The sequence below is a fragment of the Muntiacus reevesi genome, chromosome 2 (assembly GCF_963930625.1).
Source record: "Muntiacus reevesi chromosome 2, mMunRee1.1, whole genome shotgun sequence".
Lineage (NCBI taxonomy): Eukaryota > Metazoa > Chordata > Mammalia > Artiodactyla > Cervidae > Muntiacus > Muntiacus reevesi.
Window position 1 is genome coordinate 235,226,875 of NC_089250.1, and position 13,687 is coordinate 235,240,561.

The following is a 13,687-nucleotide window of genomic DNA, read 5'->3' on the forward strand; positions in this document are numbered from 1 at the left end:
AGAGAAATGCTTAGTGGCTTTACTGTGCTTTTCACCTATTGTCATTTGCCCTGACTGAATTGAAAGTGACAATTTGAATGGCTATATGGGTGTAATGTGTGCCTCCGTAATTAACTTCATATTGTTCAGTTACATGAACACCTCACTGCCAGCTCCTCCTGGCCCATGGGTAAATGCTTTGATTATTTTAGATCTAAAATTACTTAAAATTGGCACCTCCTAATATGTGTCTGTGTTTTGCTCTTTTCGTCGTTGCTTTTCAGTCGCTAAGTCGTGTCTGACTCTTTGCAACCCCATGGACTACAGCACGCCAGACTTCCCTGTCCTTCACCGTCTCCCAGAGTTTGCTCAGATTCACGTCCATTGAGCCATCTAACCATGTCATCTTCTGCTGTCCTCTTCTCCTTTTGCCTTCAATCTTTCTCAGTATGAGGGTCTTTCCAATGACTCAGCTCTTCTAATCAGGTGGCCAAAGTATCGGAGCTTCAGCATCAGTCCTTCCAGTGCATATTCAGGGTTGATTTCCTTTAGGATTGACTGGTTTGATCTCCTTGCAGCACTAATCTTTAATAAAGATGTCTAATGAAAGCATATTTTGTTTGATTATGCCCTTCCCACCCTACACAGCGCAGGCTGTCAGATGCTTTAGGATCTCAGGATTTGTCGTGATTGACTGATAGCTTCCTCATGTCTGAATGATGAATGTGGCTGAAAACCCCCTCCCCAGCCTGACCTGGGTTGTCTCCCTAAGCTCTAAGTCTACTTCCTCCCTGACTTTCTGAAAAGGCTCCAGAGACTTTGAGTTATATTGGGAACTGGTTAGGCTGAGCTTTTCTCACTTTTTCTCACCCTATGGCTGTGAAGTTACTGGAGGAGAGCTGAGTGACGAAGTCCACTGTCCTTGATTGTCCATCACGGGGACATTATAACCACGGTCTTGTCTTTATGATCCCCAGGTCGAGTTTGAATGGCTGAGACAGTTTTGGTTTCAAGGCAGTCGACACAAAAAGTGTACTGACTGGTGGTATCAGCCCATGAGTCAGCTGGAAGAGATGTGGAGAAAGATGGAGTGGTTGGTAAGTATCTGGGAGCGAATTTCTTGGGATGTTATGCCCTATCAGCCCTCGGCTGCCTGCTTTGCCTGGGTCAATGCAAGAGAAAGACAAACATCATATGATATAGCTTATACGTGAAATCTAAAATAATGATGCAAATGAAATCATCTTCAAAACAAAAGTTGACTCACAGACCTAGAAAACCAATTTATGGTTACCAGAGGGGAAAGGGAGGCGAGGAGGGATAAATTGGGAGTTTAGGATTAACATAGACGCACTACTGTGTATAAGATAGATAATCAGAAAGGATCTATTGTATAGCACAGGGGACTCTACTCAGTATTTTGTAATAACCTATGATGGAAAAGAATCTGAAAAAGAATAGGTTTATATATGTGTGTATATATATATATGCTTTGGTATATGTGGCTTTGGTCTGCACCTGAAACTAACACAACATTCTAAATCCACTGTACTTACTCTTTGTAAGGTAATGGGGACAGCCAGGATTTGATCAGCACAAGCTGAGTTCAGTGCAGTGAACCTTTACTGAGCACTTCCTATGTGCAGGGCTTTGCTGATGACTCAGCTGGTAAAGAATCTACCTGCAATGCAGGAGACCCCTGTTCACTTTCTGGGTTGGGGAGATCTGCTGGCGAAGGGATAGGCTACCCACTCCAGTATTCTTGGGCTTCCCTTGTGGCTCAGCTGGTAAAGAATCCGCCTGCAATGCGGAAGACCTGGGTTCAATCCCTGGGTTGGGAAGATCCCCTGGAGAAGGGAAAGGCTACCCACACCAGTATTCTGGCCTGGAGAATTTCATGGACTGTATAGTCCATAAGGTCACAAAGAGTTGGACATGAAACTGAGTGACTTTCACTTCTCACTTTTCCTGTATACAAGGCACCATGTTAGACATATGTTGGGAAGTGATCATGAGAACAATGCAGCAATTAATTACTAAACTTCATCTACATTTTTATAGGTACCAGGCACTATTCTAAGAGTTTTCCCTATATTAACTTTTAAAGTTAAACTGTTAAAGTTCTTAGGACAGTCTGGTGAGGTGCAGAAACTGTTAATTTATAGACATGAAAACCAAGGCCTAGAGAAATGAAGTGCCTCGCCCAAGGTCATGGAGTAAGTGGCAGAGGGAGACTGAATCCCAGGCCACCTGGCTCTGGAGCTTGTGCCCTTAACCACTGCATTTGGGTTACCACGGAGAGAAGCGTGAATATAGCCAGGTGTTACATTAACTCAAATGAAATCCTGTAATAGAGATTTAAAGAAAAAAATCACTGTCCAGAGGCAGGAGTATTACATTCAGAGCATTGGAGCTGGGACAGTTGTGAACAACAGATGTGGCTTTTGGGGACCTTGAGTGGGGAGAAGGAGGGTCGGTTGCAGAAGGCATTCTGAGAGAAGCGTTATGTCCCAGTCATTCTAAAAACAAGGTCATAAGGGGGGAAGTATAGTGTGACCAGAGCATGGAATTCAGGGCATGTGTAGTAGGAACTCTTGCTGGAAGGTACGTTGAGGCCACTTGGGTTAAGTCTAAATTTAAATTGTAGTAATAATACCAAATCAGGCTTCCCAGATGACTCAGTGGTAAAGAATCCACCTGCCAAGGCAGGAGACACAGGCTCAATCCCTGGGTTGGGGAGATCCCCTGGAGGAGGAAATGGAAAATTCCATGGATATAGGAGCCTGGTGGGCTACAGTCCAAAGGGTTGCAGAGTCAGACATGAGTTAGTGACTGCACGTGCATGCACGCACATGATACTTACTAAGTTCCATGCACTATTCTAAATATTATATATATAATTTATTTAATGTCTATGATAATTTCATAAAGTAGGTATTTTTCTCCCATTTTACACAGAGAGTCTTGTGTGGTATTGTGTGTGAGTCCCTTAGTCATGTCCAACTCTTTGCAACCCCATGGACTCCTCTGTCCATGGGGATTCTCCAGGCAAGAATACTGGAGTGGGTTGCCCTTCCCTTCTCAGGGGATCCTCTCCACCCAGGGGCCAAATCTGGGTCTCCCGCATTGCGGGCAGATGCTTTATCAGCTGAGCCACCAGGGGACCCCAAGAATACTGGTCTGGGTAGCCTATCCCTTCTCCAGGGGATCTTCCTGACCCAGGGATCGAACCGGGGTCTCCTGCATTGCAGGCAGATTCTTTACCGTCTGAGCCACAAGGAAGCCCAAGGAGACTAGAGCACAAAAGGTTTCCCTAACTTCCTCAAGGTCATACAGCTGAATCGGGGAACTGGAGTTAGAACTCAGGAAGACCAGCTCTAGGGTCATGCCCCGCACCCCCTCACTGTTCTACCTCCATATCATCGAGTTTGTAATGTAGTGGAAAAGTGATAAAAGCCTGCTAAACTCTTGAGAGAATACCGCTGTGCAGACTTTATGAGATGTGCTAGAAACAGTGAACCAATTTGCAAAAATAGGTAGTTTTTGCCAATCCCTGTTTTATAATAATGAAAATACCAAGTCACAACCATGATGGCACCCCAGTTTGAAAGTCTGAGTCAGAATCCAGAAGTCCCAGCTATCTAGCCTTTTCCTTAAATCTCTAAACCACACCTTTTCATGGATGTATGTTTAGGGGGAGGAATGTTGTAATCCTTTTAGCGTACTAACAGTATCACAAAAATGGATTTCTCCAAAGACATGAATCAGTTCAAAATGGAGCATTGTACAACTGGATTGGAGGTGATGAAAATTTCGTGGTGAAATTTCCTCAGTTAGTTCTGTAGTTAAAATTAGGCTGTACAGAGTATGATCCAGTTTTTCCTGGGATGTATATATAAAGGCAGCTTCATTTTGAGAGAATTTCTTTTTCACAGTATAATTCTGGTTTTACCTGTTTGTCTACATGAGCTAGAAACTTCCCTGGTGGCTCAGTGGTAAAGAATCCACCTGCAAGTCAGGAGCCGCTGGAGATGTGAGTTCGATCCCTGGGTTGGGAAGATCCCCTGGAGGGGGCGTTGTGACCCACTCTAGTATTCTTGCCAGGAGAATCCCCATGGACAGAGGAGCCTGGCAAGCTACAGTCCATGAGGTCACAGAGTCGGATAAGACTGAAGTGACTTAGCACACACATACGAGTTAGAACTTCTTTACTTGCTGAACCTTGATCTTAAGACATAGGTTGACTTTGGGATTGTAATTTAGCAGTTCTTTGAATTAGAGTTGGCAAACTGTAACAATTAAACTATTAGAGTTGGTGAAATAAGAAAGAAACTCACTTGTAGTGTCTTAAAAAAATATTTTTGAATTGCTTTTGTTCGAGGGCTTTTTTTTTAAGTGAAATCTTTGGTTTTGTGAGCTTACCAGTGATGTTCATTACGAATTCACTTAAACTATTTAGTTATATATATATACACACACACACATATATAAAACTAAACAGTTTAAAATATATATATATATATATTTTTTTAACTTGGTGGTGCTGGCTCTTTAGATAAACTATCTGTTCTTCTTAACTCTTGTGTAAAAATACTAAAAAGAAGAACAGCCTTGGGAGTTGGCCAGAGCCAGTTTCCTTGCAGTTGGTATGGTGTTACTGAGTGTTCTAAGTGAAATCAATGGGCTCTGTGTCTCAGCAAGTCTCAGGATGATGGTTATCAGCGGAGTGAAGGTTTGGGCCAAGATAAAAGGAATGACACTTCTAAATTAAATTTAAGCTTTGCTTCAAGCCTTTTTGTAATGACTTTTAACAAACTCGTAATAATGTACTTTTGCTATTGGAAGAGATGAGAATAATCATTGGAAAAGTCTATGGTTCTGTGACTGGTGGTGGCCTGCCAACCGATAGTTGTGTGCTGGGGATGGAACTGGCTCGGGCTGGTTACATTCCTACTTTGTACCAGCCTGCCTCCGATTTTTTCATTTGTGAGCAGTAGGGGGCAATGTTGAGCTACCAGTTTGAGGCCCCCGGATGCTAACTAAGCCTTTCAAGAAAATGCAGACAAATGTACCATTAACTGTCCAGAATTATCCCTGTTGCTTCAAGTTAGCTGTAATCTCCAAGATTCCATAACACAGGAAATCAGTGTGGGTTAACAAATTCAACAGCAATTTAACATAAAAAGTGCAGTGTTTGGTGCACATTTGGATTCTATAGAATTAGACTAATCCAAACAGCCTTTCTGAATGCACTCACTTGGCTTCCAGGGAATACGTGACTCAAAATGATGATCCTTTTAGACAAATGCTTCTTCTTTATCATTATGCTTTTCTGCATTTGTTGTGTATGTGTTGTGGAAAGATTTCCCTAATTAATGCACTTTGTCTGTTGTGCCACATAGCATCGATCTCCTTTGGCGAGAAAATAAAACAAAAAAACCTCAGGCAATATGTACATTACTTTTCACCTTTTGCTTGTGATTAAAGCACCCTTTGACAGCCCTCGTACTGGGGAAGAGACTTGTGTTGGAATTCCTCTCTGTCTTTGTGTTTTTTTTTTCCCCTTTGTGGTTGGAAGGTATAGTCTCAGGTAGGATCTAAAAGAAGAAGGGAAAATGAGCTTTGAAATCACATTTCTTCCATTAATGGTAATTGCTTCACATGTCATAACCAGTCACATATTTTAAAAAGTTTAGTCAGCTATCTCTAAGACTCCCCTAGCCTCCATTGCCCATTCCCTGTTCCAGCAAGCTCCTTTTTTTTTTTTAATCACACTGTTTATTCTTGCCATTTTTTTTCCCTGAGGATAGTTCTTCTCTGGGCATGCTCTTGTGATGTAAATGTTAAACCTTATATTTGAATGACATTCTGATAAAATATCACATTTTCCCTGAGTATTACCTCATGAATTTATGAGCCATTAAGCCCAAAAGCACCAGAACCCTTTCTTATAATCCAGGAACTTAGCCTAATCTTTCCTCTCAATTCTGCTCTTCAGGAAGGTACGATGACACTCTAACACTATTCAAATATTTGTATTTTATTTTATTTTTTAAACTAGCCCACCACTCCACATCTGAGATTAGCATGTTATGGGGCTACTCTTCAGGATAAGAGAGTTACCATTTGAAAGAAACTGCACAGGCTTTGCCTTCTGGGTAAAAAAAAAAAAAAAAAAAATGAAAAGCTGAACTCTCCTGTGAGGTGAGGAAGTCTTACTGTAGCCAGAGATTCAGTGGATAGGCCATTTGTCTCATAGGGTCTGGTATCGCGCTCTGTAAAACTGACATTTATTTTACCTATAAAAAATGCTTTAACACTATCAAGTTCACTGAGATATAGAAAAGAATGCTAGGTGTGATGTCCTCTAAATTGATGACATTTATTCCTTGCCTTTTGACCTTAAGAAAAAAAAAAAAGAGGTCAATTTGGTATATAATCCAATAGAATATTCTAGAAGAGTTTCCAGAGTAAACATTTTCAGAATACAGATGATTTTTGTAGTGGAGAGAAATTTCCTCCTCCTTCCTTTATGGCTTTTTAAGTTTTTTTTTTTTTTTTTTTCTAGAGGAGAAGGGTAGATCCTGATCGTTTTCAGTGTTTTGAATTGCATTTCCTGTCTTGACAGTTCCCCACGCTGGGATAGCAGTGCATTTATATGGCAGTTGGCCTTAATAACCTTTATTGACTTTAGTGGGTTGGAGCCAAGGCTGGATTATTTTAATGTATCCGTTTTGAAACAGTGTAAAACACAACATATAATTATGTTAGGTAAGCTATCGGCTACATTTAATTCTACCCATTTATGTTAACAATTGGCACGGGAGAGCAGGGAGACATGGAAAATGAGTAGGTGTTTTATTTCAGACTGTTACCCGTGTCTTGTTGTTAAAGTTTTAAGAGAGAAAGGTACTTAAGAATGTGAAAGTTGTCCTTTACAAGTCAGTTGTAATAGTTTAATTTCAGGATGAGTCATGCCTTTTAGCTTGTCATTCTGGCCCGTGTAAATCTTCTGAGAAGGCTCAGAGTGCGGAGCCTGTCCGCTGCTGTCTAGCTGAGCCCTCCTTAGTATAGGTTACCCAGAGGTGGGGAATGATGGAGCCAGGAGCAGTTTGTTTGTTTTTGGAGAGATTAATGAAGCTATCATCACAGTGCTTCAGATTAAATTCTTTGTAACTGAATAGAGGAACAAGGCTGCTTTTTCACATCCTGAAATATATCCTGGGTATACTGCTTTCTGCTATCATATTATAGTTCAGTTAGCTACGTTCATTTTAAACTTCCAGGATTAACAATTTTTAAGAGTGTGAGGAAGAAAATGATATAAATATAAATATTGATCTTTTTTTTCTTATGAATGATGAAGTCATTAACTTATATATATGTGTGTGTATATATATATTTACATATCTCTTGCCTTTAGTGTTAGTGTATATACTAAATTATATTTGCTAAATTAATAATATTAATTTTATTAATTTATTTGCTAAATTATTGTCTATTATTTATATTATTAATTATTTAATGTATTTGCTAAATTAATAATATTAATCCTGCCTTCTGTTTTTCAGAGTTAGCATTTCTGATAAAGGAGCAAAGCATATTAATTTAGAATCTGGTGTGAAATGTCTAATGGTTTTAAATGAAAATTTAAATTCCTTTTCCCCTTTTTGGTCCAGTACTGTGTGGCTCAGAAGAAGCAGACTGGAGGCAGGTAGACAGTCTCAAGCACCCAACAATTCAAATTATGTGTGCAGATTCTGAGCTCTGGGAATAGTCTATGTTTAGCTTTAGAAATTTGGAGAAAAGAAAAAAGCCACTTTTTTGGCTACAGTGGCTTAAAACCCTCGACTCACATTCTTTTTATTACCTTAAATGTCTTCCCTGAAGGTTGGTTTTTTCCATATGCCTTCCTCCCCACCCCTTGCACCTCTACTTCCACACCTCTGTATTGTTATATTAAAAGTAAAATATCTGGGGGAAAGGTGTATGGATAATTTAGCAATGAATTTCGAACAGGTTTGGATTCCTTTGATTGCCTTCTGGGTTTCTCTCAGATTTTTCCAATTTTTTTCCTTTGTTGCTGCAGACTTAATCATGAATTAAGGAAAAAAAAAGTGTTGTGAATTCTGTCTTTTTGGAAAGAAATTTCCAATTCCAAGAGAATTCAGGCTTAAGCCTTAGAAGCAGAATGTGCATAGAAAGCACAAAGGACTCTGTTTATGATTCTCTTTGAAGTGTTTTTGCAACTGGATAAGGAAAATTTTAGAAACCGTCTGATAGTGTTCAGGGTAAATACTTAAACCCCTTTAGAGAATTTCACACATAGATACTGTGCAGCAGAAAAAAGGGATACTTATGTTTCTTAAAGCTGCTACAGCCTACAGCTTTGTACTTAAAGACAGAGGTGTTGAATGGAATTCTACTGAGGATACATCCAGTGACAATATCTCCAGAAACATCAGAGCAAACCAGTGGGTAGGACTTTCTGTTTTTAACCCTTCCGTGAGCTGTGTGAGAGTTGAGCTTTATTGGTACCGGGGACTCGAATGTCCCTGTTACATTCCAGGAATTGTTAAGAGGATTGTTCCAGTACTGCCGCTCTGCACACAATGGGAACAAGACTAAAAATGTTGAAGATGGTGAGACAGTGACAGGAGCTGGGAAATTCCACGTGAAACAGCCTTGCCGTCTCTCTTAACTCTGCGTGAGAGAAAAATGGAATAAACAGCCAAGGTTTCTAGTATTTGAGCCTGATTTCATAGGCTTTAGCGAAATTTTGCTAGCATGTGTTAATAAACACACACACTCACACACATACACATTTCACATACATTCTGTATATTTTTTAAGTAAACAAATTCTATTGTTATATACGATTTTCATTACGCTGAAATTCAGATTGATATAAAGGTGTGAAGCGCCTGCTAGTTTTCCCCAGGGAGCTATGGGAGCCTAGGCTGCTAGAATTTATTTTGGATTGCTTTGACTAGCAGACCATCTTAGCATTTCAGATGTAAATTCAGAAACCTTCGTGCCAGATTGGGCTGGTGGGAATTTCCATTTTTCCTAGAAAAGATAGAGAATAAAACAAATTGTATACTTCCTCTGGTTTCTTGGGGGAGGAGGGGTAGGGAGTAGGACATTAAATTCAGCTCTAGTCTGTCATTTATCTTTTTATAAATATCTTTGACATAGTCTAGAAAAGCTCAGTCTGATAGAATAAAGTGATTTTTTTTTAAACTACAGACCTACAGTTTTGCAAGGGAAGCAAGATTTCCAAAGGATAAATGTGCCAACTTTTGGGGATATTATCAAGATCGTAGGATCTTATTTCCTAGGTTGGTTACTGAATGGTCCCTAAAACTGTTCTCTTCTGAACAAAACTGTTTTGATGATCAAATGAGAGAGTTTGTAAAGTATAAAAATACTGAACATGTGGAAGGCGTCACCAGGAGTGATGTTAGAAGTGTAAACAAGTGGCCATTCCAGACTCCTTACTTAGAGACCATTTGACTCAGTCTCCTTAGCATCAGCATCGCCCCCATCCCCCCACACCCATTTCCCATTTCCCTTCCTGTAGAACTGGGATCAGTCCTGGAGCTAAAGCGACTCATAATGGTTTGGAGCTCAAGGCTACTCTGGTAACGTTTCTTCTTGACTTTGGGCTAGATATTTTGGGAGCCGGGGTTGGGAATTTTCCCGTATTTTGCAAAAATGTCTCTCTGGACAAATGTGCTCCAAGTGTCAAAATCTGACTTACCAGAGAGCTCTGGGAACATATTAAGTTGACTTTTTCCTGCATTGAGGGAAACATAACCATCATCCTGCTCTCTTCTTCTTGTCAACATCTGCAAAAGAATGACCTTTTTTTAAAAAAAACTAAAGAAACCTGAGGTAGACTTTCCAGTGTTTCTGAAAGTATCTCTGGTCATTTTCATTTTTTTAATGACAATATGTTTTTTTAATTGTATTTTACTTTTGGTTGGAGGGCAAGAGTACTCCACAACCTTGTATTGCTTTCTGCCATTCATCAACATGAATCAGCCATAGGTATACACATGTCCGCTCTCTGTCGAACCTCCCTGCCCCCTCCCTCCCCATCCCATCCCTCTAGGTTGTCTTAGAGCACCAGCTTTGGGTTCCCTGTGTCATATAGCAAAAATTCCCACTGGCTAGCTATATTTTTTAACACTGCCTTTTCCCTAACACGTAAATTAAGATCATCTTTTTTGTATCTCCTTGCATGATCTCAGCCCATCTGGAACCACCTGTGACAGTCCTATTTGTAAATTTTTCCTTGATGTGGAGAAAAATCTCAGATAATCTCCAACTTGGTTTTGATTGATGGACAAAATTAGCCTTCACATAAAAATCTGGAGTCTCCTAGCCATCTGCAAAATTAATTTTCAGTGTGTAAGACATACCTGCCCTGGTTATAAACACCTGGAACAGGTGGTTGCTTGATAGTATATATATCCCTCTAACTTCAATGTTATTAATTTAAATGAACAATTATGAAATTGACCAGAATTATGCATCAGATCTTCTTTAACAGATGTTGGGGGATTAAGAGGGCTTGTATTTTATTTAATGTCATAAACTTTTCATGCAGTCACCAGTGAATTATTTTTAACGAATAAAAGTTGTGGAATATGCCAGTACCAGCAATAAATTAGTTTTTTGTTGGTACTGGAGTCTCGTATCTTGAGGCACTTGAACAGTGGTTGGGAAGGGTGTACCCTCTTCAGCCATATGGTAATAAGTATCTCAAACTTAGCAACTCCAGAACCAAATTCTTGATTCCCATAACTTCCCCAGCCTTCCTTGCACAGGTCAATAATTTGTGCTTCTCACTCCCCAGTCAGAAACCTTGGAATTCTATTGGTTTATCTCTTGATCTATCAATGAATCCTGTTAGCTCTGTTTTCAAAACAGAGTCATGATCTGGCCACTTGTCATCACTCTGTCAGTTAACCACCTTGGTGTAAATAACCTCCCTATTTTTACCACTTATGTTCACCCCTGTCAGAGTGTTCCTTTCAAATGTGTCACGTCATTTCAGTCCCTGGTCCCAATCTCACCATCCCATCCAGAAATCCCGTTTCCCTTCGTGTGATAATCTCTAGTTGCATCCATGTTGCAGCAAGTGAAGTAAGTCAGAAAGACAATACCACATGATATCACTCGTATGTGGAATCTCAAATATGACACAGATGAACCTATCTGCAAAACAGAAACAGACTCAGAGAGAACAGATTTGTGGTTGCCAAGGGGAGGGGGTTAGGGGAGGGATGGAGTGGGAGGCTGGGGTTAGCAAATGTAAGCTTTTAGATATAGGATCGATCACAAGGTCCTATACGGCACAGGGAACTATTAACATGTTCAGTATCCTATGAGACACTATAATGGAAAAGGATATTTTAGAAAAAGAAAAGAAATCCAACTTCCTTCTGAGGGGCCTGATGCCCTCTAGGATCTATCTATTCCTGCCCCCACTTCTCTCCCCAGCATAGGCTTTCTCCACCACCCCCCTCCTCCACTAACCTTTACAAAAAGAGAAAGACAGAATGAGCTTTTTAAAAAAGATTTCTTCATTGGGCTATGTTGGGTCTTAGTTGTAGCGCGTGGGATATTTGGTCATGGCACGTAGACCCTAGCTGTGATGCATGGGCTCAGTAGTTGCAGGGTGGACCACTGGCCCACCAGGGAAGTCTCCCTTCTTTACCATCTTTAGAACATGCCCAGTTTCCTCCTGCCTCAGGGCGTTTGCATTTGCTGCTGCCTGTGTCTGGAACACTGCTCCCTCGGTTATTTGCCTGACTCACTCCCTCCTTTCCTTTCCATCTCTCTGCTCCTCTCCCTCCTCTGGGAGAGTTTGCTCTGACCCAGCTCTCTGACTGTAGAGAGAGTATAGCGCTGTTCTGTTTTCCTCCTCCTGCTCTCCCCTGCCCGCCGTGATACCATGTACGTGTTTGTAGTCTGCCTCTATAATCCTCCTGAGGGCAGGAACTTTGTTTCATCCACTACTATTTCCCCAGCTCTTAAACTGTGCCCATACTTAGTAGGTTGTTGTTGGTCAGTCGTTTACTCGTGTCCCACTCTTTGTGACCCCACGGGCTGCAGCACGCCAGGCTTCCCTGTCCTTCACCAATTCCTGGAGCTTGCTAAAACGAATGTCCATTGAGTCGGTGATGCCATCCAACCATCTCCATCTCCTGTCATCCGCTTCTCCTCCTGCCTTTAATCTTTCCCAGCATCAGGGTTGTTTCCAAAGAGTTGGCTCTTTGCATCAGGTGGCCAAAGTATTGGAGGTTCAGCTTCAGTATCAGTCCTTCCAATGATTATTCAGGACTGATATACGTCAGGATTGACTGGTTGGATCTCTTTGCAGTCCAAAGGACTCTCAAGAGCCTCCTCCAACACCACAGTTCAAAAGCATCAATTCTTCAGTGCTCAGCTTTCTTTATAGTCCAACTCTCACATCCACACATGACTACTGGAAAAACCATAGCTTTGACTAGACGGACCTTTGTTGGCAAAATAATGTCTCTGCTTTTTAATATGCTGTCTAGGTTGGTCATAACTTTTCTTCCAAGGAGCAAGCATCTTTTAATTTCATGACTGCAGTCATCATCTGCAATGATTTTGGAGCCCAAGAAAATAATCTGTCACTGTTTCCATTGTTTCCCATCTGTTTGCCATGAGGTGATGGGACTGCATGCCTATCTTGGTTTTTTGAATGCTGAGTTTTAAGCCAGCTTTTTCAGTCTCCTGTTTGACCTTCATCAAGAGGCTCTTTAGTTCCTCTTCACTTTCTGCCATAAGAGTGGTGTCATCTGCATATCTGAGGTTATTGATATTTCTCCCTGCAGTCTTGATTCAGCTTGTGCTTCATCCAGCCTGGTAGATATTCAGCACTTAACTTGTTAAAGAAAATTAGGAGTTTGGGATTAATAGATACATACTGAAGTGGAGTGAAGTGAAGTGTTAGTCACCTAGTGTCCTACTGGTGAGTTGGACAGGACTCTTTGCAACCCTGTGGACTGTGGCCCACCAGCCTCCTCTGTCCATTTCCTGGTCAAGAATACTGGCATGGGTAGCCATTCCCTTCTACCAGGGGATGCTCCTGACCCAGGGATCCAACCCGGTCTCCTACATTGCAGGTGAACTCTTTACCATCTGAGCCACCATATACACTACTATATATTAAATTGATAGAGAACAAGGATGGACCTACTCTATAGCACAGGAAACTCTATTCAGTATCTTATATTAATGTATAATGGAAACAAATCTGAATAAGATAATATATGTATATGTATAACTGAATCACTTTGGTGTACACCAGAAACTAACTCAACATTGTAAATTAACTATACTTCAGTTAAAAAAAGAAATTGAGACTTCCCAGTGGTTCACTGGTTAGGATTCCAGGCTTCCACTGGAAGCCTGAGTTCAGCCCCCCAAAATAATAATAATAATAAAGGAAATTAATTCATGTTGGGTCACTGCTCCAGTCCTGCCACTTCCTCACTTCCAGGCTCAATGACACAGCCTTCAATGCATTCTTTTCTTTTTTTCCTCCCATTTTTAAAGTCATTATTGAATATTTTACAATATTGCTTCTGTTTTTTTTTTTTAATTATTTTTAATTGGAGTATAGTTGCTTTACAGTGTTCTGTTGCTTTCTGTCATACGTCAGCAT

General features: G+C 40.7%; 1 protein-coding gene across 1 annotated transcript in view; it reads left to right on the top strand.

Moving 5' to 3' along the window:
- The window catches only part of FTO (FTO alpha-ketoglutarate dependent dioxygenase), a 417,069-nt gene that overhangs the window by 177,307 nt on the left and 226,075 nt on the right, over positions 1-13,687 (top strand). The window contains exon 7 of the mRNA XM_065925350.1: positions 957-1,076. Within this exon, the coding sequence (XP_065781422.1) occupies positions 957-1,076 (120 nt within the window). The remainder of the gene's footprint in view (positions 1-956; positions 1,077-13,687) is intronic.